This window comes from Paramormyrops kingsleyae, chromosome 10 (assembly GCF_048594095.1).
Source record: "Paramormyrops kingsleyae isolate MSU_618 chromosome 10, PKINGS_0.4, whole genome shotgun sequence".
Classification (NCBI taxonomy): domain Eukaryota; kingdom Metazoa; phylum Chordata; class Actinopteri; order Osteoglossiformes; family Mormyridae; genus Paramormyrops; species Paramormyrops kingsleyae.
Genome location: NC_132806.1, coordinates 15,012,774 through 15,034,913, shown reverse-complemented (window position 1 = coordinate 15,034,913; position 22,140 = coordinate 15,012,774). Strand labels below are relative to the sequence as shown.

The 22,140-nt window shown below is 46.2% G+C and overlaps 2 protein-coding genes across 7 annotated transcripts; both read right to left on the bottom strand.

Moving 5' to 3' along the window:
- Nucleotides 1-6,750: 6,750 nt before the first annotated feature.
- On the bottom strand, nt 6,751-14,556 carry LOC111834970 (growth hormone secretagogue receptor type 1). 4 transcript variants are annotated; one of them, XM_072717359.1, is made up of 5 exons: nt 13,769-14,556; nt 11,672-12,339; nt 9,306-9,542; nt 9,080-9,171; nt 6,751-8,309 (listed from the first exon to the last, which is right to left on the bottom strand). In XM_072717359.1, the coding sequence occupies exons 2-5, from the start codon at nt 11,972-11,974 to the stop codon at nt 7,991-7,993; spliced, it is 951 nt and encodes a 316-aa protein (XP_072573460.1). In that variant the 5' UTR covers nt 11,975-12,339; nt 13,769-14,556; the 3' UTR covers nt 6,751-7,990. The 4 variants fall into 4 exon arrangements, with proteins under 4 accessions (XP_072573460.1, XP_072573459.1, XP_072573458.1 ...); XM_072717358.1 differs by having other exon boundaries at nt 9,080-9,542; nt 13,769-13,840; nt 14,006-14,556; XM_072717357.1 differs by having other exon boundaries at nt 9,080-9,542.
- Nucleotides 14,556-20,173, bottom strand: ppp1r35 (protein phosphatase 1, regulatory subunit 35). Of its 3 annotated transcripts, none has more exons than XM_023794829.2 (6): nt 19,964-20,173; nt 19,193-19,397; nt 16,534-16,693; nt 15,506-15,736; nt 15,021-15,148; nt 14,556-14,913 (listed from the first exon to the last, which is right to left on the bottom strand). In XM_023794829.2, exons 2-6 carry the CDS (start codon nt 19,379-19,381, stop codon nt 14,734-14,736), a joined length of 888 nt encoding a protein of 295 aa, XP_023650597.1. In that variant the 5' UTR covers nt 19,382-19,397; nt 19,964-20,173; the 3' UTR covers nt 14,556-14,733. The 3 variants fall into 3 exon arrangements, with proteins under 3 accessions (XP_023650597.1, XP_023650596.1, XP_023650598.1); XM_023794828.2 differs by having other exon boundaries at nt 19,930-20,172; XM_023794830.2 differs by having other exon boundaries at nt 14,797-14,913; nt 14,994-15,148; nt 19,930-20,172.
- Nucleotides 20,174-22,140: the final 1,967 nt, after the last annotated feature.

The following is a 22,140-nucleotide window of genomic DNA, read 5'->3' as shown; positions in this document are numbered from 1 at the left end:
AGCCTTACGCACTGGGGGGAGGGCACGTTTTGGTTAACTCCACCCCTAGGCCCTGTACATAACAGTTGTTACAGTAGTATGACCAGGGAGATGGGGTTGCTTAAGCCGGCAAGAAAGGTCTGTGCTAACAAGGCTTCCATGCTATGGGTAGCTGATGCGGGACAATGAGGATGGAAAGGCAATCAGCGCTGTGAATCTGCTTAAAGCAGGGGGATGTACAGGGGCGGGGCTACAGGGGCCCTGGTCCCGGCTGAAAGCTGATTGGCCCCTGGAGTGCTCCCTTCCCTGTCACTCAGCAATTCAAAATCTATCATTGGCTAATGATAAGGCTAGCCCCTCTGTATGAATTATGGCCCCTGTTATGCTCCCCACCTTAAAACATTCCAAGAATTGTACCTGGCTTAATGTGTTCATGAAGAATGATAGAATGACATGAACACGAGGCAGATACAACAGGAATGAGAATGTGAAACTAAAACAGCAAAAGTGAAAATAATGCTAATGTGAATCTGGATTTAATGCCAGTGGGGTTATCAGTGTAATAGGTGTTTACAGCTATGAACTGCTTTTCAGGGAATTCCAGGGAAAAACCACAGAAAGATAGATGTTTGACCTTTTAACAACTTTTATAAGTCTCCGTTCTAACTAAAAGTGTCAAGACCACTTCATCTGTTTCTGAGTCTTGGTGATGTGGGATTTAGGATCGGTAATTACCCAGAGTCACTGAGAAATCTTCCCAAAGATAGCATTGTGTCTGTGTGTGTGTGTGTGTGTGTGTGTGTTATTAGCCTGGTGAAGCCCCCTGGCCCTTTCAGCACATCGCATTCTGGGAATTGATCTGCGATGGGGCTCCTTAGTTACCTGTGGACAGCATAGTGTACAGACACCGGGGGAGAAAGAGAGATGAATGAGAGGAAAGGAAAGGTGTGAATGTAGGACAGGAGAGGAGAAAAGTGAATGAAAGAAAGAACAGAGAAAACATAAATGAAGGAGGAGAGGGAAGTGAATGAAGCCGAAAAAGAGGTTAATAGAAGAGAGGAGGAAAGTATTATTGAAGGAAACAGGTGAAGAATGACAGGCGAGATTACAACACAGTGTCCGTGGTCGACAGATCAGTCTATACCGTCAGGGGCATGTACAGTCATAGTGAGGATCGAAAGGCCATTAGCACTGTGAAGCTGCCTAATGCAGGGGCGGGGCCAAAGGGGCGGGGCCCCGGGTGAAAGCGGATTGGGCCCTGGAGTGCCCCCTTCCCTGTCATTCACCGATACAAAACACATCATTGGCTAATAATGAGGTTGGGCCCACTGTATGATTTACGGCCCCTCTTATGCCCCCCAACTCAAAAGAAATCCTAGAATCAAACCTGCATCCCATCCTTCAACACAAAGACAAGGGAAGTGAGGAGAAGCTACAATTACTGCAGCCAGACAGAAGGGAGCAGAGTGCAGACAGCAGACAGCATGCAGCAAAGCGGCTTAGGACCACCCTCAGGAAAGCTGACAGGAGGCAGCAGGGAGACCAGCAAGCACAATAACAGGGGAGCCAGTTACGGGTTTAGAAACACTGGAAATGTAGTGAGGAAAACCAATTCTCTCCTTATCAAGTCTTCAAGTGCAGTGTCCCTTTGAGTACTGCACTTCCCAGCTACTCTGCATAAAGAGACACATCATCCGAGACGTAGGAAACCCTCCCTGAGGCCCAACTAGAAAACTTGGAAACATTTTCCGGGACAGAGTGTTGACCTCAGCCTGTTAAAACAACTTCCGGATGAGTTGGACTTCAGAATTAGCACAAGGCCAAGGAGTGGTGGAAGTACTACTACTGGTTATTAGAGGAGAAATTACAGCAAACACACCAGTAGGAGACCCTGAGACTCAGACGTTAAAGCCGAAGTGGGACCCATAAACTTTCCATGTACTTTGATATTTACAGTTCACACATCACAATGTCACCAAACTGATTTGCCTTGTCCTTCTCACATTCCCTCTTACCATGATTCTGAGGTACTTATCCCCGGAAACACAGGGCACAAGGCTGGAACACATCTTAGATGAAAAAAATAAATAATTACATATAATAATTATATACTCAAACCACTGTAAATAGGTTAAACATCTGCAGTTGTAGATGGGATGTTTGCAAAAACCCAGGTAATGTGTGAGCAGAATTAGACGCTGACAAACAGCAGCATCAAGTTGCGAATAGAACGCTGTTCTTGTGCCTGACCAGCAGATGGCGGAAGAGGGTCTCCCCGAGAACCTTATGAACACCTTGGACATGAACCAGCCAGAGCAGGCGTCTCTCACAAAAGAAATTAAATGTACAGTTTAATAGGTAAGCATACACTATAAGGGAGGGCGTGAAGTATATACATTCGTGCAGATCTACACAATGTGTGTTTGTGTGTAACATCTCAACTGTCAAACTCATCACGTGATCACCGAACATGGTAATACTAGGAATACTGCTGCGTTAAAACAACAACTAACAGACGCTCATTGGTGAAGCAAATTACAGACTGACCTGTCAGAACCATGTAACAAACCTATTTTTATGTTGTAGGCCTTCATGTAATTTTAGTTTGCTCAGATAAGACCACACGCATATAACACAAAGTTAGCGGTTGCTAAACAAGAAGAAGAAAAAAAACGCTATTAAGCCTATGTTTTACTCTTAAGCAAGCTAGGAAACCAAATTCGGTTTACCAGAGCTGAATGTCCATTTTCCCACATTTATTTGGATTCACTCTCGGTAATCTATGATTGTATTCCAGTCAATCAGAAAATTGAGTCTCCACCCGCTTCCAAGTTATCGTGTTTGATGTTTTTAGCAGTCCAGTATTTTGCCTGTTTCACTTAGGCCTACTTTTAATATCAAAATGGAATGAATTAATCTCAGTCCAGCTTTTATTTTTACGGTGTATGCAATATTTATGTATTCATTTATTTTTGGAAACGTCTTCCCATGTGACAGTCCAGGTGCAGTTAGCGAGGTGGGGCTTGAGGTCATGGGCAGGTTAAGCCCCCCCCCACCTGACGCCAGGCCTGTAATAAGGTTAATTCTAAATGAACCACACTACTGTTGCTCACTCTCCTACACACCTCTGCATAAAATGGGCGTTTGGTCATATGCCAGTAACATAAAATCAATCCACTCACAATTCTGTGAGGTCACACACTGAGTCTGGAGCGGGATCAAGCTGGATTTTTTTTGCTGTTGGTTTATGGGCTTTACATAACATAATTATATTAATCTGACTCCAGCATAGCAGTGCAAGAAAATGCAAATGCTGGATCTGAATGAGTCTGAATGAACATAAATCCAGTGCAATGTAGAAAATCATTTCATTGTGTGTGCTTGAGAGAGAGATGCACAGACTGAAAAGATTTGATATTATGTGCCATAAATCTGATATAAACTCTTTTCAGCTTAGATTGTTTATAAGTCACCCATGGACTGTTTCATGACCATGTGGCCATGTGATATCTTCAGGGTACAACAGAAATGTCCCAGTAGAGATTTATTTTCAGTACTCTGTGCTAATAGATCGAGACTCGTAAAAGTTCACATAGCTGCTAGCAAATCCTGAAATATGGAAGCATTTTCAGCTGAAGGCTTTCTGTATATTGGTATATATGTTATCTATGATGGGATAAAATGAGAATGACAACAAGGAAATAGTCTGTCTTCTTACGTAAAAACATCACATCCGTCCTAATACATCAGCCATGGAAAACATCTGGGCATAAAAAACAAAAAAAAAACAACGCTTTGCTTTGGGCAAAAATGGAAAACTTATAAAGGAAGTGATGTTAAAAATCAGTCAGTGATGCGCAAGTCGTTTCCAGGGGCAACGAGGGCAGCGGGAGCGTGGGGAGGAAGTGCGGCTTTGGCGATAATGACAATGGGCTGTTTGGAGAGAGACACAAACAGCATCAACCCAACGTGGACCAACAGCAGCTGGAAACTGGCAAAAATATATATGATTAAACTTTAAAAACACCGTAGTGGGGGTGGCGGGGGGCATCTTCAGATCTGCTGTGCTCTTTTTACAATAAAACCAGAGGACTTTTTTATTATTTAGTAGATGCTTTTATCCAAAGCAACTTCCATTTTTTTTTGTGAAAGCAGAGTCACCTGGAGTAATTGGTGTTTAAGGGCCCGAGGGTGACATCACACTGCCGACCCAGGGACTGGAGTCACTGCCCTTCTGATCAGAGACGCAATCTCCCAATCTGCTGAGCCACACGGCACCCCCTTTAAAACCTACAGATTGAAACAGTGTTTTCTTTAATCCCGTGATCCATTCTCATGCCCATTATAGGATTATGTTTCATTAAGTCTGGAAAAGGCATCATCTGTTACGTCCACTGCGGCAATCAAGGTGACGGAAGCCGTCTCAGAAAGAGCAGGATGTCGGCTGGCGGATGGGGTGGCCCTGCTGGTGACACACTGGCAGAAACCAACTTAGTGGCTGCTTAGGCCCCGGCGGCCAGCAGGGGGCCCCTCACTTGATCAGCCTGTCAGAATGGGAAGGAAAATGGCAAATGACAACTAGCTTAATCAAATTTTGCTTAGGGCCCCCAAAAGGGTTGGGCTGGCCATGGTCGCTGATCACTAAAATTCAAGAATTGGCTTCTGAGGACAGCGGAGAGAAACTTGCAGCCCCGGAGCTAAGGTGCCAAAATATTAAACAGGAAGCAACAAAGGCTGCTGGGGGAGGCAGCCCTTCCAAATATTTAATAGGGTTCCTAATACCTGCATCCAAGGTTCCATAAACGTCAGCGAGAACGGCCTGTTCATCAGAACGCACATCCATCACTTTGGCTGCCTGCTTCAGCAGGCTACTGTGGGCCATGTCTCTTCACCGCTTTATTTCTGTGGACTAAAGGGGCACGGAGATGGGGAACACAGTGTTGCACACATACCAGGGGCCCAGGGAGGGGGTATCTGTGGCAGAGGGCAGTCCCCCCCGGAGAGAGGTGCTCACACTGCCCAAAACGAGGGCACGCTAATCAGTGCGAGGGCCTCCCTGAGCACTCCTGTGTCTCCCAGCTGCCCGGACCCCTGACAGAGAGATACAAATGAGCATCGTGAGGCCACAGGGCGCAGACCCAATTACCGGGCTGGGGGCCCCTACCATGCCCCCCCGCCCCGCCGCATCCTCTGTCACCAGAGCCCCGAGAGCAGCGAGAGGCCCGTGCCAGAGGAGCACGTCCCACTTCCCCCGCTGAGACCTCGTTTCACCCCAAGTGCGGCCCGGGCTTGTTGCTATGGCAACGTCGGCCAACTTCTGCCCCAAAACGTACCTGGCCAGCAGCGGCCCCCAGCCATCCACCCATTCATGCTCTGCTTGTTCGCAGCCTCTGCTGCTTCACCGTTCGACCCTCCCCCGATCTCTCGGGGTGCTAGCTAAACACACCGGAATCATTTGCAAAGTTGTTACAACAACAAGTACACATTGATCCGAAACCAGGAGCACAAATCACTTGTGGAACATCATCAACTCTTCATTCAGCTGCTCTTAGCATCAAACCTATAATCGGTATGGTGCTTGGCAGGAACATCGGCAGGGATTCTGCACCCCATAAAATTATACTGAGGATCCAGCGCAGGGTAATCCAGTTATTGCGCAGATTTTTCAGGGCCTGTCATTTGGGGGTGCTTGGAATCACCCAAACTTTCCCCCTGGCTCTCGGATGGTCATCCTTTTTGCTAGTAATACATAACTATATATTTTGAGGATGTGGTAGATAGAAAAACAGCTAATATAATCATAAATATATGTGTTATAGGAATCGTCTCACACTGTCTGTAATAACAGCTTATTTAAATAATACATGCGAAAATGATCACATATGGTTCAAAATTTGAAATCTATGATGACAAGTATTAAGGAAATGAGTAGGAGAGTGAAAAGTTATATAAAAGATATTTCATAGATTGACAAGCACATTAAAGTTTTGAGCAAAAAGTGCATGGTGTTTTCAAGAAATGTGCTTCTAAATTATTTTTATCTATGATTCCTCTCAGTTGAAAGTTCTTTTTAACATTTCAGCAGAAAGAAACCTATAGAAATCTATGCATGCATCCATCCTCCACAGTCCACATGGATCCCTCATTATAATATTTCAAATATATAATATGTTCCAAATAAAGGACTATCTAACCCAGTAATAGGTAACCCAAATAACTACTGGTTCCTAACATCCTTTCAAGTTAATGTTGTTACTGTTATGTCCAAATTTGTCCAGCTTTCAGAAGCACTTTTACATGCACTTTTCAGGTATATGTACTAGGAATTTGGTTCTGGTTCCCATTACCACCGGCCTTCTGGACATGCTGGAGCTCCTTCTGTGTTACTTTTTTTTGGCCAGCTTTCCTCCGGCTCACCAAGCTGCTCACTGCCCCCATCCACAACACTGCCACTCTCACATGAATAATAATCGGCAGGAAAGGAAGCGGTTATGCTGTAATTTTACACAGGCCAGAAGACCCAAGGCCATTACACAGCAAGCGATTTAGTCATTAAACACTATTACTGAGGGCAAAAAAGACCACTTCAGTAAGAGGATCCTTCAAACGACGACGGCCTCTCACCAGACTGCTGAGTAACGAAAGCTAGACTTTTCAAAAATTGGCAAATGCAAAATAAAAAAAAATGGCACGTCTAGTATTTAAAAAAGGCAATCTGTCAAAAAAGGTAGTTCACTTCATATTTATTAGAAACATATAGTTTAACTGGGAACATTTACATGGAACATTTTCTTATGAACAAAATGTATTTTTTGCTGCATTGAAGATAATGAATTACAATGTATAAAGATGGCAAACACTAAGGATTTCGATGATGCTGTATTAACAGGTGACAGATTTTCTCATATCTCAACCCATCCATCCATCCATCACCACTTACCCAGCTCATAGTGGACCTGGAGCCTATCCCACAAGGCTGGGGACACCCCAGACAGCTTATATTTATGTACACAATTGTGGTCATTTGGATTTTGAAATAAGTATATAACAAAGTTATATCATACACTGTTAAGACGTTAAATGGAATATATTTCAAGCCATGAATGTTGTCATTACCCCCACATTACAAATGAGGGCAGCAAACCCACTGCAAAAGCAATTTTGAGCGTCTGTTCCAATTCAGTCGGCGTTCTGTCTGATCCCGACCAGGCCGCCGTGTCCCAAAGGAGCCCTGAACGGAGCCCGGTGGCTCTGACACAGCGAGGATGGGCAGGAGGCCGGCTATTAGCGCCGTGCGGCCTGGGCAGAGATGAAGAGCAATGGGGCGAGTGAGGAGCCATAGCCGCGGGGACAGAGAGAGCGACGCTTCCTCTGTGTGCTTCCGCTTTTTTTCTCAGCTCCTTCTCAGTGCGCCGAGTGCTAATCGATTCGCCGCACGCTGAAAACGCTAAACGCACACGGCATGCACACAGAGACGCACCGTGTCCTGCTTCCCCTGCTACTTCCTCACAATCAAACCCACGCTGCCGTCGGCCCATGTGATTCCCGGGGCTGGTTGCTTTCATGCTCTTTGTCCTCCCATACTGGACTCCCGATGGGCACACTTGGTGTGGTGCCCCCCGCTGAACCATGAACAGGCAGACCAGTGAAAAGATGTTTGACAGATCTCACCAGACCACTGACGCCGCCTTGGTCCTGCCCATTGGTCTCCTCGCTCTCTCAGATCGTCACACCGCTTCTGAGTCCTACAGGAAGCCAAGCATGAAGCCTCCACTGCCCTCACAGCGCCCCTTTCCAGGTCTACAAGAAGCTCATCTGACGGTTCAGCAGACTGGATCAGTTAAACCCCTGACTGGGGCAAGTCCAGTCAGGCCCACCATCTCAAGCTGTCTTGGGCCTATGCGTGGGGGGGTGCCCATATGGGAGGGGGTGCACCCGGTTGAAGTCATTTTGTCCCAGGCCCAGGAGTAATGCATGACAGGTCTGGTCTTGTCACAGGTTCGAGGTGGAGTTAGAATGCAGGGGAATGAGATGTGGGAAGCGTGGGGGGGCAGCAACAAGCTGCATGCCCCCCCCGGAGCCGCTGCCGCCCCGCCGAGCGGAGGCGCTGAGGCCCAGCAGGCTGCGCACCGCCGCACGGTACCGAGTGGACATGGTGTTGTAGAGGATGGGGTTGATGGCTGCGCTGAGGTAGAACAGCACAAAGGAGACAAGGTTGAAGTACTGACTGATGTAGTACATGTCCGGGCTGGAGCTCAGAGACATGGAGAAGAGGGTGCGGCCCACGTGGAAGGGCAGCCAGCAGAGGACGAAGGCCAGGACGATGACCGCTGAGCGAGAGAGAGAGAGAGAGACAGAGAGAGAGGGAGGAGAGAGCGGAGGAGAGGGTCGCAGAGTCAGGCAGGCTAAGCACGGGGGAGTGAGAAGGAGTACGTTGGAAAGGCAGTCATCAGAGAGGAGGAGGAGGAGGAGGAGAGCGGAGGAGTCAATATCCCACTCCAGACCCAGTTAAACTATATGTTTCTATAAGCTGCCAAAGCAACAATGGAGCAAACTCTGCTTGTGTGCCCTCAGCCCTGCACAAATCTCCAAATCCATCCCTCTACCCAGCAACACCCACACCTCATCCATCTGAAGCTCAGCCCTATACCCAGCATCCTTCACTTCCTGCAAAATGGTGTCATCACATCAAACTGTTCTCTCGTGGATTGATAATTTTACTTAATTAGTAGATGTCTATCCAATGTGACATGAGACTAAGAAGGGACCAATCACAGGAGCACCTGGGGTTAACAGCCTTCCTAATGGGCCCAGTGGTGAAATGATTCTGTCGACCATGGGAATTGAACCTAACCCACATAGCCACACACCACCCCTGTGTGTTTGTTTTTATCAGATTGTTTGGCTGCAATATATTGATTTTTCTTATTTCAAATTGCTACTTTTCAGCTCCACTTTGGGTGAGATGTGCCAGTATGCATACAGATGGTTAATAGGCTGAAGCTCGCCAACACATGCACACGGAAACTGCTATAAATGCCCCAGCTCTCTTCCCATAATCCTCTCTGCCTCTCCAGCCCCATCAGCCTGGTCTGCTTACCCAGCATCTTGACGGTCTGGCGGTTGGCCCCGTCCCGGTGGGCACAGCGCCGCCGGTGCCACAGCCTGCGGGCGATGAGTCCGTACAGGAGGCTGAGGCAGGAGACGGGCACCAGGAAGTACAGGTTGGACAGCCACATCATTGTACCCAAGAGGCCTGAAGCCTTGGCGTACTGCGTGCAGCGGCACTCGGCCCCGCCGCTGTCGTCCAGCTGCTCGACACCCACCAGTGCGAAGACGGGCCCGGCGCTCAGCAGTGCCACCATCCACAGCACCCCGATAAGAGCCTTCACCTTGCCACGAGTCACCAGCACCTTGGCGTGCAGCGGGAAGCACACGGCCAGGTAGCGTTCCACGCTCAGTGCCGTGATGTGTAGGATGCTGGCGAAGGTGCAGCCCTCGCTGAGGAACTGGGACAGCTTGCAGATCACATCACCCAGCAGCCAGGGCTGGAAGTTCCACAGCTGGGAGCCAGCAGGGTGAGGAGTGGAAGGTAGAGATGGAGAGATCATGTGGGAAAAGGGAGAGATGGAGAAAAGGTGGAGGAAATCTGGGTAAGTATAGATTGAATAAGTCAGGAAAGTGGGAAATCAAGAAAATTGACAAGGTTTAGAGTTAATGGGATTGGTTTTACACTTAAAAAGGACAAAGAGAGAAGTATAGAATATGAGCGATCACTAGAGAACAATATCCAGGATAAGATAAATAAAAATAAGCAAGAGGGAGTTACCTTGTAGAGGTCAATGGGCATGTGCAGTAGGAGGGAGTTACCTTGTAGAGGTCAATGGGCATGTGCAGTAAGAGGGAGTTACTTTGTAGAGGTCAATGGGCATGTGCAGTAAGAGGAGTTACCTTGTAGAGGTCAATGGGCATGTGCAGTAAGAGGGAGTTACCTTGTAGAGGTCAATGGGCATGTGCAGTAAGAGGGAGTTACTTTGTAGAGGTCAATGGGCATGTGCAGTAAGAGGAGTTACCTTGTAGAGGTCAATGGGCATGTGCAGTAAGAGGAGTTACCTTGTAGAGGTCAATGGGCATGTGCAGTAAGAGGAGTTACCTTGTAGAGGTCAATGGGCATGTGCAGTAGGAGGAAGTTACTTTGTAGAGGTCAATGGGCATGTGCAGTAGGAGGGAGTTACCTTGTAGAGGTCAATGGGCATCTGCAGTAAGAGGGAGTTACCTTGTAGAGGTCAATGGGCATGTGCAGTAGGAGGGAGTTACCTTGTAGAGGTCAATGGGCATGTGCAGTAAGAGGGAGTTACCTTGTAGAGGTCAATGGGCATGTGCAGTAGGAGGGAGTTACCTTGTAGAGGTCAATGGGCATGTGCAGTAAGAGGAGTTACCTTGTAGAGGTCAATGGGCATGTGCAGTAAGAGGAGTTACCTTGTAGAGGTCAATGGGCATGTGCAGTAAGAGGGAGTTAATGGGTGTGTTCGACTTCACGCAGCCGCTTACAGGGCTGGCTTAAAGCAATGCATCATGGTTAGATTTTTTTGTCCGATTTCAGCTGGCGCTGCAAAATGTCACCAAGTCACTTGGTACAAAAACCTAGCGAGAGCAAGACGCCTTAAGACAGATAGTGCAGCACCTCTCAGCCACCACCTCCGTGATGACACAACTTTGCCCTTATTGGCTGAAGATTTTAGTCACGCGCATGACGTTTGTATCCCTGGAAGTTCCGATGCGTTATCTGCTATTTCTCCCGAAAAGCATGTAAAGCAGTGAGAACTGGTTTTCAGTTAATTTACCTGGTAAAATAAAGTTTAAATAAATGACATAAATGCTCACATAGTACATGTAAGTTAGTGGTTTATTTATTGTTAGTTACTGTAATGTTGCACTGCTTTCTTTGTTTAATCGTTATCCTTCTGGCAGCGCTGCCATTTCAGTCAGATCTCGCAGACTACGACGAGAGTGTCCGACTTGGCTGCAGTCAGTTTATACTCCACCCCTGCAGCCACTGGCAGATCTCGCTCCACGTCACGTCAGCTGCAGACAGACCTAAGCCCAAGTCGAACACACCCACTTTGTAAAGGTCAATGGGCATGTGCAGCAAGAGGGATTTACCTTATAGAGGTCAATGGGCATGTGCAGTAAGAGGGAGTTACCTTGTAGAGGTCAATGGGCATGTGCAGCAAGAGGGAGTTACCTTGTAGAGGTCAATGGGCATGTGCAGCAAGAGGGAGTTACCTTGTAGAGGTCAATGGGCATGTGCAGCAAGAGGGAGTTACCTTGTAGAGGTCAATGGGCATGTGCAGTAAGAGGAGTTACCTTGTAGAGGTCAATGGGCATGTGCAGTAAGAGGGAGTTACCTTGTAGAGGTCAATGGGCATGTACAGTAAGAGGGAGTTACCTTGTAGAGGTCAATGGGCATGTGCAGTAAGAGGAGTTACCTTGTAGAGGTCAATGGGCATGTGCAGTAAGAGGAGTTACCTTGTAGAGGTCAATGGGCATGTGCAGTAGGAGGGAGTTACCTTGTAGAGGTCAATGGGCATGTGCAGTAAGAGGAGTTACCTTGTAGAGGTCAATGGGCATGTGCAGTAGGAGGGAGTTACCTTGTAGAGGTCAATGGGCATGTGCAGTAGGAGGGAGTTACCTTGTAGAGGTCAATGGGCATCAGTAGCAGGATGATGATGTCAGAGAAAGCCATGCTGCAGAGATATATGTAGGTGGTGCTTCGCAAGTCCCGGCGGAGGCGCACCACCAGCACGGTCAGTGTGTTGCCCACCAGGCCCACCACCAACAGCAGGACGCATACCGTCGTCACCAGTACCAGTTCTGGAGAGCTGAAGAGGGGTTCCTGGTGATAGGTAAAGTGTCTGTCCATGTCGCTGTCGTTTCCGCAGCCGTCCCAGCAGCCTGCCACTGATACATTCGGACCCACTATGGGGTCCATCATCCCACCGCGGTTCCCCTCGCTTCCTTATTGGTGATTGGACACCAATCCTAACTGAACTCTGTCCACACCAGAGAATGTGGCAATCTGCAAATATAGATGTTTTCTATGGCATCTAGATGTAACCAGCTTCAACGATTGCTTTAACAATGACACATCAGCCATAACATGGTCACAGGCTGTGTCCGGCTTCTATCCCAAACGGTCCTGCTGGGTCAAATGAGGAAGCCCAACCTCAGTCCCCAAGCACGAGGATGATGAGTCAGCTGAACAATCAAGCTCTTTTTTTTGTTGAATCAGTCCGTCGTTGAGCTGAAGACAATATGGCATGATTGACAGGATGGCAATACTGGAGCGACATCATTAATCTAAACAAAAAAGAATACAAACATTTGTATTTATATGCATTTTAACTTGCCAACTATTTATCCATATGTACAACAAGCTGGGCTAGAAGATAAGTCACACATTTGTGTTTAGTAAACGAAATAATTTTCAGCCTGAGGGTATTTTAATATGAAACTATAAGGATTTCTCATTTTTAAGCACTGGTTTTTTTTTGGAGTATAATTTTAAGTAATGGAAAAAGGAATCTTAAATAGGGCAGAAAATGCTTAAATCTTACTAGGATTTTCATTTCCTATCAAAATTCTGCAGTTTCAATTTGTTTTGGTCAACAATTTCCAGCGATGCCAGTTTCCTCCCATGAAAAAAAACAATCCTTTTGCCGTATTCATGCAATTCAAAGGACCCTGATCTAATTACGTTGTGCTTTAAATGCCGCTCATGTGAACCTAAAAGGGCACAATGTCCTGCCGCAGAGCATCCAGTCCAGGACATTCCCAACACACCCTATACTTCCCGAGATACAAGGGAAACTGTCACAATCCTCAATGGAAAAGTTCTTGTAATACAAAACACAAGCTCTTGCGTTAATTACCTGTTTTTATAATTAGTACCTGCACACGAAATCATTCGCCAAAAAAGGTAATGAAGCATCTTCTCTACATGAATTAATATGGATATGGAATTAATATGGAGTAGCTGCAGTAATATACTTTTCTTAAGGCATGCATCATCCATGACCATCGTCTCATCTAGGGGGCACCCATCTGTTTGCCCTGTGCTGCCTGGGATAGGCTCCGGCCCCGCCCCTTACCCTCACCCTCACCAGGAAAAGCGACTGGAAGATGGATGGATGGATGGATGTAATGCTGTGCTAAGGCACTTTGCTTATTAACAGATTATTTCCTGTTTGATCACCTTTTGATCTTAACCTTAGTCAAAAAAGATGAATGGGGACAGTGGGGGTGTTATGTCTGAATGAATAGCTTTTCTTCACCCCTTTACGCCACACATATGAACGGTTGAACAAACACGGACAGCAGAATCTCAAGATTTCGAGTTTCAATACTATTTAAAATCTCACGTCGCCATAAAGTCTCGATGTCTACAGTCACACACACACAATCAACTGACTACATTTTCTTATATCAGATGTAGAAAAATTGTGCTTTATAGCAAATCCAGTTGGTATTCTAGGATTTCTAAAATATGCTGTTGGGATTGGCCTACAATTCACCAAGCACCTTACAATTCAGTACAAAGCAACATACAGCAAAAAAAAACAAAAAAAAAAAAAAACACACTTAATGGATTTTAAAAAATCCTACATAATAGGAATATAAAGTTGTAACATTAAACACAACACCCTGGGGAATACAGACTGGACTTGTATGAAAAGATAGGGCCAACTAGAACACCTGTTAACCAAACAAACCAATCTCATACCCTTACCTGATCTCCATGAGCTCCCGATGGTCCAAGGTGTTCGTGCTTCACCGAAAGTCATCTAAGATCAACCCTCACCTGTCCTCAAGATCAGAGAAGCCGAAGTGGCTGAGCGAACACGTACACTGGCCTTCACTCCGATCGCTCAGGCCCCGCCCACCCTGCCTGCCTCCCTCCCCCAGGATCAATGACATCTCACAGAGGGGAGGGGAGGTGCCCAGTCCAGGGTCTTAATAACATTACCGGAGTTGTTCCACATACGATCGGGCAGCCCACAGCGGTGTCTCAGCTCAGGGGTCTGCGTGCGTCGCTGTAGCAGCGACCAGCATGTTAATCGCATGCCGATGCTGCCGCCGTTTAACTTGACCCCCCACCCTGACAAAAAAAAACTACATCGAGCGAACAAACAGGGAAATCAGCGCACACACTTCTAGCGTAACACACGGTGCAACGAAATGTGGTGAATTCAAACCAAAAACTAAAAACTTATTTATTAAATACTTATGCACATGCTGATTTTGAGACAGCAGATGTAACATTTTACAAATAATCTTCACAAATAATGGTCAGAAACACAGTGCGGAAGCTTCAGGGCGGATGTCACTCATCTGACAGCACCGTGACCCTTGGGGAGCTGCCGGCTGCCAGCTCGATATGTCCAAGGGAGGTTCTCTGCGGGGAACGCGGTGGTGGGCCGTGCTCGGAACCAAGCTCAAAAGTGGCGTCGGCCAGGCACCAGAGAACCTCGGGGGAGTCCCTGTTGGTTTCGGGTGTCTGCGTCAGCCCAGGCGGGGGGGGGGTTGCACCTGGCAGAAGGTCAGTGAGGGCTGCGTGCAGATCGGTGCGAGTTAGGCCAAGAGGGATGTTGTGACCCCCAGCCACCCACCCCGTCCACTGTGCTCACTCAGACACAAACAACCTGGCCCATAACGACCCAGTGGCTCATCCAGTTCATTGCCAGCCTCCGCAAGTCAGGATTCCCACTGTCTGTGCTTGCGGTACAGGTCAAAGGTCGCGTGGGAAGGGCGGGGTATGGGGCAAGGCCGTGGCAGCTTCAGCTCGTCCCCTGGGAAGAGTTGTGTCTCCCTGTAGAGTTCCCCAGGATTGTAGAAGGCCAGGAGGTCAGGGCCCTCTGCTGGACTGTCCTGGCACTGCGTGCCAAAGAGAAGCCCAGAAATCACAAACCTGCAGTGTTTACATTGACACTTACTGATCAGATATCTTCATTGACCTGGGTGCAGGGTGTGATGGATCAGACCTTGTTGGAAGGGGCGGGTGGGACCAGCTTCAACCTATCGTAGAGAGCCTGGCTGATCAGCTGATCCTCTGGCACACTAATGCTGACGAGTTCTCGGTAGAGGTTCTGAGAGCGTGGGATGTTGACTCCTGTGTGACAAGGAGAGAGGAGTGACACACACACAAACACATTGCCCCCCCAGTAATTAGTAGACTTCCTCTTGCTCCCCTGTGTGACCAGCGTCTGCCCGATTTCATCATCGCTATTAACAAGCTTCCCGGACGGCCAGACGACTGACGCCTTGAACAGCTGGACATTTCAATACTGGCTAGAACCTTTCGTCTTGGCCAATCACCTCTTGGATGCGAACCCACAACATGATGATGTTGAAAAACTATCATGCTTGCCATTCTCCACCCATGGATAGCTCAGAAAGTGATCCCCCTCCCCCCACAGTTTTCCAGCTCTCCAGGCCCCTGACCCCCCCCCCCCCCATCTTAACAAACCTCCGGTAGCTCGCACGCTAATGTTGCTTTTGGTGTACGCAGATGCCTTCAGGCGCTGTTGCACTGCCCTCCTGGGATCAAACTCCTTCTCTGCCTGGTCCTCCAGCTCCGCCTTCAAAGCCAGGGTGGTGTTGAGCTCCGCCCCCTGGCAGAGCTTACCGGAACCTTCCTCGGCCAGTCTGCTGACAGAGACCCCTTCTGGGCGTCCAAGCTTCTTGCCGCTCTTCCTCCCTGTACAAATGAGCAAGACCCGTCAACGGTTCTGATGAATGCGAGGGGCACAATAATTAAACTAGTCATATCAATAAGCCATTCGGCAGAGCGGTAACCATGTTTCAGGAGGTGTTCATCAAAACAAACACTGTGCCACATAGCTGCACAGACCAACGGAGCAATTAATTTTGATGCGATTAAATGAAACAAACAGAATTAGCAACATGTGCTAGAATTTTAATTAGGGGTAAGGGAGGAAATTTAAAAAAAAAGCCTCATTGCGCTTTCTGTCAAAAAAACAGCAGTGGTTAGAACAGGTGCCAGGAAATATAATCAGCTATTTTAACACATCAGGTGTGAAAAATGCACATGTGAGAAGACCCACGAGGTGAAAAAAAAAACCTGCAAATGGTTGAGAAATGAACACGGTTGCACTGCCTCGCCCCCTTGTTGCATATTATTTGCACTAAAACATACAAATTGTAGCAATTTAAAGGCTAAGTGGTGTGAATGATTGTGTCCCCCACGTGGGCCTGTCCGCGGCCACAAGAACACAGCACCAGCTGCAGTCAGATTGTGCCCTTGCAGCATATATAAGCTCTGCAACAGGGATGTAGTACTGAGGGCGCTAGTGTCCAGCAAAACCAGAGTGCAGTGATGATACGACCATCATTAAGCCCACTGTATTTCAAAGGCCATGTAACCAGATGAGCACTGGAGACTTAAGCCACAAAAAACCAAAACCAGCGGTCAGTCTGCTCATTTGGGGCTTGTGACTCAACAGGCAGGGAAAAACAGTTTTAATGTAAGCCCACCATTCAGCTCGTTGTGGTTCTTGGACCCGCGGGTGGTCTGAGTCGCCTCCTGCTGACTGCTGGGCTCAGTCACCGCGGTACAGACCACATGCTCCTGGGCTGGATTTCTGCTCAGTTTTATCACCGTCTCCTTCGACTTTGGGCTGATATTGAATCGCACCTGATGGCAGAGTAGCAGCACGAGCAGATCATAAAACGGGCAGTTAGGTAAACAGGTGTCATCACACCGCACATCTTTGGATAGTGTGAGGAGAGGATGAAAACCCCACAATCACAAAAGTCAGGTTAGGTTCAAACCCCAAGTCTGGGGGCGGGAGGCAGCAGCAGTCTTAGGCACAGTGCAGACGAAAACCAACATCGTACATGGGGTTCTGATGGATTCTTGCATTTCTATTAAAAATGTTATAAAGTTCTAAAGGCTAAAACTTGATTTAACCTCTGAAGGTTTCATATGCAGAAGTTTCCCTGCATATGAAAGTTTCAGTTATTCCTGTTTTCTGTTCTCAGTTTTTCCACAGAGCAAGAAAATGTATGAGGACTCAAACAACTGACGGGACCTTCTGGAGAGTCAACATCGACTTGACAGCACCTACTATAGCTGCAAAGGGGTGGAAAATTTCCCAAAACTTTCCATGGGAAGTTAAGCTGGGGAATTTTGGAAATATTGAGCTCTGTAGAATGTAGATCAGATACAGTGCCTGACAAAAGTCTTGTCGCTTAACCAAGTTGTAGGAACAACAAATAATAACTTGACCTGTAGTTAATCAGTTGGAATCAGAAATGGCTTATAAGAAAAGGCAAAGCCCTCTAGATTATGCTTATTATACCAAAATAAAGTTTTGCATCATTCATTGAGTTTTGTCATGTAATTAGGACAGAAAGGTCAACTTTTGCCTGGACAAAAGTCTTGACATATGCAAAAATAATGTAGAAATTATACATATATTTCATTTAGAATACACAAACATGCTATAATAACATCAGAACATAAAGTCATGGTGCCTTGGAAAAAAAAATTAATAATGTGTATGACTCCCATGAGCTTGGAGGACCACATCCATACGTCTTGGCAATGACTGAAATAACTTGTTGATGAAGTCATCAGGAATGGCAAAGAAAGCAGTTTTGCAGGACTCCTAGGGTTCGTCTAGATTCTTTGGTTTCGTCTTCCAAGCCTCCTCCTTCATCTTACCCCAGACATGCTCAATAATGTTCATGTCTGGTGACTGGGCTGGCCAATCCTGGAGCACCTTGATCCTCTTCAGTTTCAGGAACTTCAATGTGGAGGCTGAAGTATTCATTCTGCAGAATTTGCCCTCTCTTATGGTTTGGAATGTAATGGGCAGCAAGAATATCTTGATACTTCAGGCTGTTGATGTTGCCATCCACTCTGCAGATCTCTCGAACACCCCCATGGATGTAACCCCAAACCATGATTTTTCCTCCACCAAACTTGACTGTTTTCTGGGTGAATTTTGAGTTCATGCAGGTTCCAACAGGTCTCCTGCAGTATTTGCGGCATTTGGTATGTAGTTCAATGGATGATTCGTCAGAAAAACCAACCTTCTGCCACTTTGCCTCTGTCCATCCTTGCTGCAAGCTGTGGGCCTTGGCAAATTCAACATGCTTTTTTTTTGTGTTCTTGTTAATGCTGGTTTCTGAGCACTAATTTGGCCATGGAGACCACTGCGTGCGAGAATTCGAGAAACTGTTCTTGTAGACACAGCGGTTTCCGGTGACCAGTTCTGATGTAGCTCTGCTGCAGTTGAAAAAGGGTTGGCCCTGGACTTTCGAAGCAACAAACGGTCCTCTCAAAGAGTTGTCTTACGGGGTCTGCCTGACCTGGGCTTGTCATGAACATCACCAGTTTCTTTATATCTTTTTTTAATCCTCTCCACTTGACGTTTGGATACATTAATGACGTCTGCCACCTCAGCAGCAGACTTGGTCTGTGGTTGAATCTTTGGTATGTTGTCAGAAGCCAGGCTGCACTTCAAGTGAAGGTCTGGTGTGCTGGGGTTCTTTTTATACACACCTGGGATTATGTTCATTACAATATTTGTCACAGGTGAACCTCTAATTTGTGATTGGTTGAATAATTAAAAGACATGACAAGACTTTTGTCCTTGCAAAAACAGGTGTTATGGACTTTAACAAGCTGTGAACATCAGGACACTTTTTGACTGTTTCATTTTGCACCCAGTTATTAATATGAAAGCCCTTGGCATTAAATTGATCCATTCAATGTAACAATTGATTGATTAGAAATAAAGTTATATGCCTTTTTAAGTTACTATGTCCTTATGTGACAAGACTTTTGTCAATGACTGTACAGCAAACAAAGCAAACTGTATGAACAATAAGACATAGTATATGACTAATAAGCAGTGGGATTTGATACAGGTGTTTATTTTTGGGGTGTTTTTACGCACACAAGTACTCACAAGCACCTGGTTACACAATAATATCATTATTAGGGCGTCAAAATGTTTTTTTTCCAACTACATTTAAGTTCCCTATTATAGATTAACCTGCAATTTTGCAAATTTCCAGTTTATTCCCATATATTCCCGTTAATTCACATGTAAAGTTTCCGAATTTGAAAAGAATTTTGCAGCCCTAATTAATAACACGGTAATGTTTCTCCCGCCTGACTTACCTGCCTTTGTGGCCGCCTGCCTCCTCGTTTGCCCTGCTTCAGGATGCCAGCCTCAATACTCGGCTTCTCCGGGGTGAGGGTGACAGACAGATCCAGGTCGGGGTGAGTCGTGAGTCGACTGCAACCAGCCGGGACAGGGGGTGCCTGGGGCATTTCCGGACCGTCCATGGGACTGAACTTCTCGGTCATCGTGGAGCGCTAAAACCTGCAAGTTAATCATTATCACTATCAGCCGACCAATGTAATGTAACACTTACAAAAATATACAAGAATTAACAGCGATCATTTCAAAAGTATCTCTTGGCTATGCAATTAATTAATTTAACCAAATAACCAATTAAATAGCGACATTCAAAGCATTCAATTACTGTAAGTGTAACGTGTACTAAGTACAGTAAAACTCATGCGTGTTAAACCCAAAGACTCATTACAAATGTACAGAGAACAATACATTAAGAAAAACAAGTTACACAGTAGACACTAAGCGGACACAACAGGAGTATTGCTCGACGGTGTTCACCGCAATACTACAGCAAATTACTTTCTTTCTCAAATTCTGTTTTAGAAATATACTTTCTAAACCTGCTGACTCCACAATACAGGTGGCGTGTCGTTTCCCCCTAATCTTCGTGACCGTGAAAGAAACGGACATAAAAGACCGGAAAAGTACATAAAATATATTATTTTGGCATGACCCAGGTACCCAGCAATGGACTAAGTGAACTTTCAAATCTCACCGTGAAATCATAACCAGTAGTCTGATCAAACTACCTGAACTTGTTGCTATCTACCTACTGAACTACACGCCATTTCAGTTAATAAAATGAACACATCTGTATGTGGGCTTGGTAAGAGGCATCTCTTATTCCGTTATTTTTCATAGTTTAGACTCCTACGAAAGTTTAAAATTCCCTCCACCGGTTCCGCCGAATGCGCCATCTTTTTTCGATGACGGTTTGTAATTTCTATGGTTTCACTTCCGGTGTCTGACGTCAAGGCATGACGAGTCAACCACCGAGCGTGCGAATTGACGGAACATTTAGGCCTGATGAACGAATATTTACCGTAATTTAACAGTACATTCTTTTATGCCGTTACATAGAATCAATCTACATACGCATCAGAAAATCGAGCAAATAAAAATAATTATAAAAGCGTAGGACGATCGGACAGGTAATAGAGAACCGGCGGACATGGTAGTAGAAAGTAAGACTGAATTAGACTGAGCATAGGTCGAACGGGACAGTAGGACTGGTTTGGGTGAGATGGTCCGAATAGTAGGATGGAGATGCTTTTAGTGTAGGCGTAACAGGTCAATAGATGTCGGAGTGCACGCTGTGTTCATCGGGCTACCTAGCTCAAGTACCCACCGAAGCTGGATTCGAACCGATGACCCTCTGATTACAGACACACAGGCTTAGCCCACTGAGCCACCCGCTGTTGTTGGTAAAGTGGGTGAGATCGGTAGACACCTTCCTACCTGATCAGGTAATTCATTTTAAGAATAAGCCTTGGTGGACATATATAAACAGTGGCTGTAGCGCTCCCGTTTGACCGATCGAGACGAAATTTGGAGGGTCTCTCTGGGGTACAGCCATTCATTAGTGACAGAAATTTGGTAATGATTGGCTGAACCGTGCCTGAGATATAGCTGTCTGATTGAAATGGGCGAGGCACCAGTACATTCAGGGTGTGGCTGGTGGCCATACCTTACCGAAACTTTAAGTTTTTTTTCTAAATCTTGACTGTCTCCTGATTTGAATGACACCAGACTTATGTAGGTTGGGCGAAAATCCTAGGAGGTTAACAAAGTAACCTGTTTTTAGACAAATATAAATCATGCAAAAACACAAAGATGGAGAACCAAGTTCTATATGTTGTTGGATTTGTCATGTCATAGTGAATTGGACTGGCAATAAATTTCAACTGTAGGCTTAGCAGTTCTGGAGAAATAGGCAGAAATGCAAATGGGGGCGCTGTAGCACCCCCATCTGGCCGAGTGAGGTGTCCTTTACAGGGATGGCTGAGGGTCAGAGGACAAATATACCATCCATATTAAGTTTGGATTGGTCATTGATAAGCCTGCCAAATGGCTGGTTGATTTTGATTGACTGATGGCGGCCACTCTTGTAGGACTTATGACTGCCATTGTATGTGTCTGACCTCAGGCTGGGGCCTAGTACATATCTGGCAAATTTCAGTTGGATTGGCCAAGGCAGTCAGGAGATATTGGCAGTTTTTAGTTGTAGTGCCCCCTATGGATGAAATGTGGCCCGCCTTGGACCGTGTCCCCAGAATGGTGTAGGGAGATAGCATTTCAAATTTGGTCGAGGTAGGCCAAGGCACGGCCAAGTTATAGCAGTCAGACCAAAATGGGCCAAATTTGGGCATTGTTTGGGCGTGGCTAATGGCCGTAGGATACACAAATGTCCGAATTTTTTTCATAATTCTTGATCAGCTTAGAGTTCTAATTCGTTTGACACCTTATTTGTCTGATTTGGTAGGACAAGCTTGGACTTTAAGGCTTAATTAGGATTTGCAAATTATGCAAAATTAGCAAAAAATCTAAGTAGGCATAGTTTCATAGTTCAAATGGCAAGTTGGTAGGACATGGCTGTCTATCTGGGGGGAAAAGAATTTTGAGTGTAGGACCAACGGGTCAGGAGATATCGACCAAAATGCTTAGGGGGGTGCTACAGCGCCCCCATCTGACTGACTGGGATGGGTCGGAGGGCCAGAGTAGTGGGTAGGAATTGACATCTTGCTGCCAAATTTGGTAAGCCTAGGTCTTACGGTTTAGACTGGGCATTCAGTTTTAGGGAAGAAAAAAAAAAGAAAAAAATCCTAACAAAAACAATAAGGTGCCATAGCACTACGTGCTTTGGACCCTTAATTACAATGTACTCATAATCTATTATCCTGGATTACTCATGGACAAATATACTGGT

What these genes read in the sequence shown, in the direction of transcription:
- ppp1r35 (XM_023794829.2), bottom strand. Translation starts at nt 19,381, where the DNA reads ATGACCGAGAAGTTCAGTCCCATGGACGGTCCGGAAATGCCCCAGGCA. An exon ending in GCAGGCGGCCACAAAGGCAG is followed by an intron (nt 16,694 to 19,192) that starts GTAAGTCAGGCG and finishes CTCTGCCATCAG; the next exon opens with GTGCGATTCAATATCAGCCC. An exon ending in TAGCGTGCGAGCTACCGGAG is followed by an intron (nt 15,149 to 15,505) that starts GTTTGTTAAGAT and finishes CTTGTCACACAG; the next exon opens with GAGTCAACATCCCACGCTCT.
- LOC111834970 (XM_072717357.1), bottom strand. Translation starts at nt 11,974, where the DNA reads ATGATGGACCCCATAGTGGGTCCGAATGTATCAGTGGCAGGCTGCTGG. An exon ending in TGCCCATTGACCTCTACAAG is followed by an intron (nt 9,543 to 11,671) that starts GTAACTCCCTCC and finishes GCTGGCTCCCAG; the next exon opens with CTGTGGAACTTCCAGCCCTG. An exon ending in CCAGACCGTCAAGATGCTGG is followed by an intron (nt 8,310 to 9,079) that starts GTAAGCAGACCA and finishes TCTCTCGCTCAG; the next exon opens with CGGTCATCGTCCTGGCCTTC.